The 2,198-nt window shown below is 50.4% G+C and overlaps 1 protein-coding gene across 1 annotated transcript; it reads left to right on the forward strand.

Annotated features, from left to right (window-relative positions):
* Window positions 1–745: 745 nt before the first annotated feature.
* On the forward strand, window positions 746–2,168 carry Pmar_PMAR029500 (transketolase, putative; the record flags this gene model as incomplete). Its single annotated transcript, XM_002786819.1, has 3 exons — window positions 746–789; window positions 845–1,086; window positions 1,132–2,168. Coding segments are annotated over 3 exons (1,323 nt in total), but the record flags the coding sequence as incomplete, so codon positions are not given.
* Between the last annotated feature and the right edge of the window lie 30 nt (window positions 2,169–2,198).

Consider the following 2,198-nt stretch of genomic DNA (forward strand, 5'->3'; position numbering starts at 1 on the left):
TAGCCTATGGAAGTATACTACACTCACAAACTTTGAAAATATGAGTGCTCACACTCCCTCCTCAATGATGTATGGTCTAATCCTGGGTACCGGGATTTACATAGGATACCTGAGTACATACTCTGTACAGGGTACATCCTCTGCAACCTATGTACCGGGAAGCCCAACCTGAACGTCCCAGTAATGAAGTGTGAAGTAACGCCAGCAGTAATGTCCGCGCTTCGTGCAAGTGCATGCAGGATCATTGTGCATAGTTCCACACTGATCCAATTTAGTGACGGGATAATCCGCAGCCGTCCAAAAGTGCCAACGACAAGCTTTGGACAAGTTTTCGAGGGAAATGCAGACAAATCCACCTTTGGACATCACTTGGACAAGATGTTGTCCAAATGAGGCTAGATGTCCTTTTGGACATGTCGACACGTATTTGTTGTCCAAAAAACCTGTCCAAAGATCAGCCATGGTGTTGCTTTCGACATTTCTTGTCCAAGTTGTACGTTATTGGGCGAGCGCCACTACGTTTTAAGTTGTCGAAACATAGCCCATGGGTTGAGTAATGGACACCTTGTCAACTGTTATACTTTGGACAAGAAAGTTGATGTGTCCAAAGAAGCGCTTACGGTAATTTATTACTATCTGCGCCATAAACATAGCTAACACAGTAGAGGGGACGCTTTAAGCCTTTAGCTTCACCTTACCAGCAACCCTTCCACAAGGCCACTCAGCAGCGAAATTGAGAAAAACAATGTCTGGCAGCGATTTGGATCAACTTTCTATTAACACCATCCGGTAAGTCCTCACCCCAAAGCGTTTTCCTTCAAAAATTTCCCATTGTGTTCGTCAGATGCACCGCAGCAGAGATGGTTCAGAAGGCCAAGTCTGGTCATCCAGGTGCCCCTATGGGCTGTGCCCCTATGGGTCATGCCATTTATGCCCACGCTATGAAATATAACGCTGCCAACCCCCAGTGGTGGAACAGGGATCGCTTCGTCCTCTCCAATGGCCACGCCTGTGCTTTGCAGTATGTGCTTATGCATCTTGCTGGTTACAAGGATGTCGATATGGAGCAGCTGAAGAACTCCGTCAGTGGGTTCTAGGACGGCTGGCCATCTGAGCGAGAGCTCTTGGAAGGTGTGGAGGTCACTACTGGCCCTCTTGGTCAGGGCATCTCCAACGCTGTTGGTCTTGCTATTGCTCAAGCTAACCTTGCTGCTACTTATAACCGTGAGGGGTATGAGATCTTCAACAACTACACATACACTATCTGTGGTGACGGTTGCCTCGAGGAGGGTATCAGCTCCGAGGCATGTGCTCTTGCTGGTCACTATGGCCTTGGCCGCCTCATCCTGCTCTATGATGATAACCATATCACCATTGATGGTAACACGGACATTGCATTCACTGAGGACATCACTAAGAGGTTCGAAGGTATGCAGTGGCAGGTCCTTGAGGTCGCTAAGGGCGATACTGATCTCTCTGACATCCTTGCCAAGATTGAGGAGGCCAAGAAGTGCACTGACAAGCCTACCATCATCAAGGTCCATACCACCATTGGTTATGGCTCGGCCAAGCAGGGCACGTCCAAGGTCCATGGGTCTCCCTTGGGTGACGAGGATCTCGCCAATGTGAAGAGGGAGTTTGGCTTCGACCCTGAGAAGCACTTCGAGATCCCCGCTGAGGTCCGCAGTCTCTACCAGAGCGCCCTTGCTCGCGGAGAGAAGGCCAACAAGGAGTGGGACGATCTTCTCGCTAAGTTCGCCGAGGCTTACCCTGCTGAATATGCTGAGCTCGTCAGACGCTTCAAGGGAGAACTACCCATTGATTTGGACGAGTGCATTCCCAAGTATCAGCCTGGTGACAAGGCGAAGGCCACTCGTGTCACCAGTGGCGAGGTGCTTGCTGCTCTCATGAAGCGCCTCCCTGAGATCGTTGGAGGGTCAGCTGATCTGACTGCCTCCAACATGACCAATATGGGCAAATACCCCGTCATGCAGAAGGGTGCCATGCAGAACCGCTACATGGAGTTCGGTATTCGCGAGCACGGTATGGCTGCTATCTTGAATGGTATGCACGCCTATGGTGGCTTCCTTCCCTTCGGAGCCACCTTTGTCAACTTCATAGGCTACTGCTGGGGTGCTGTCAGACTCTCATGCCTCTCGAAACAACAGGTCCTCTATGTCATGACCCATGACTCCATC

This window comes from Perkinsus marinus (assembly GCF_000006405.1).
Source record: "Perkinsus marinus ATCC 50983 genomic scaffold scf_1104296930874, whole genome shotgun sequence".
In the NCBI taxonomy this organism is placed as follows: domain Eukaryota; phylum Perkinsozoa; order Perkinsida; family Perkinsidae; genus Perkinsus; species Perkinsus marinus.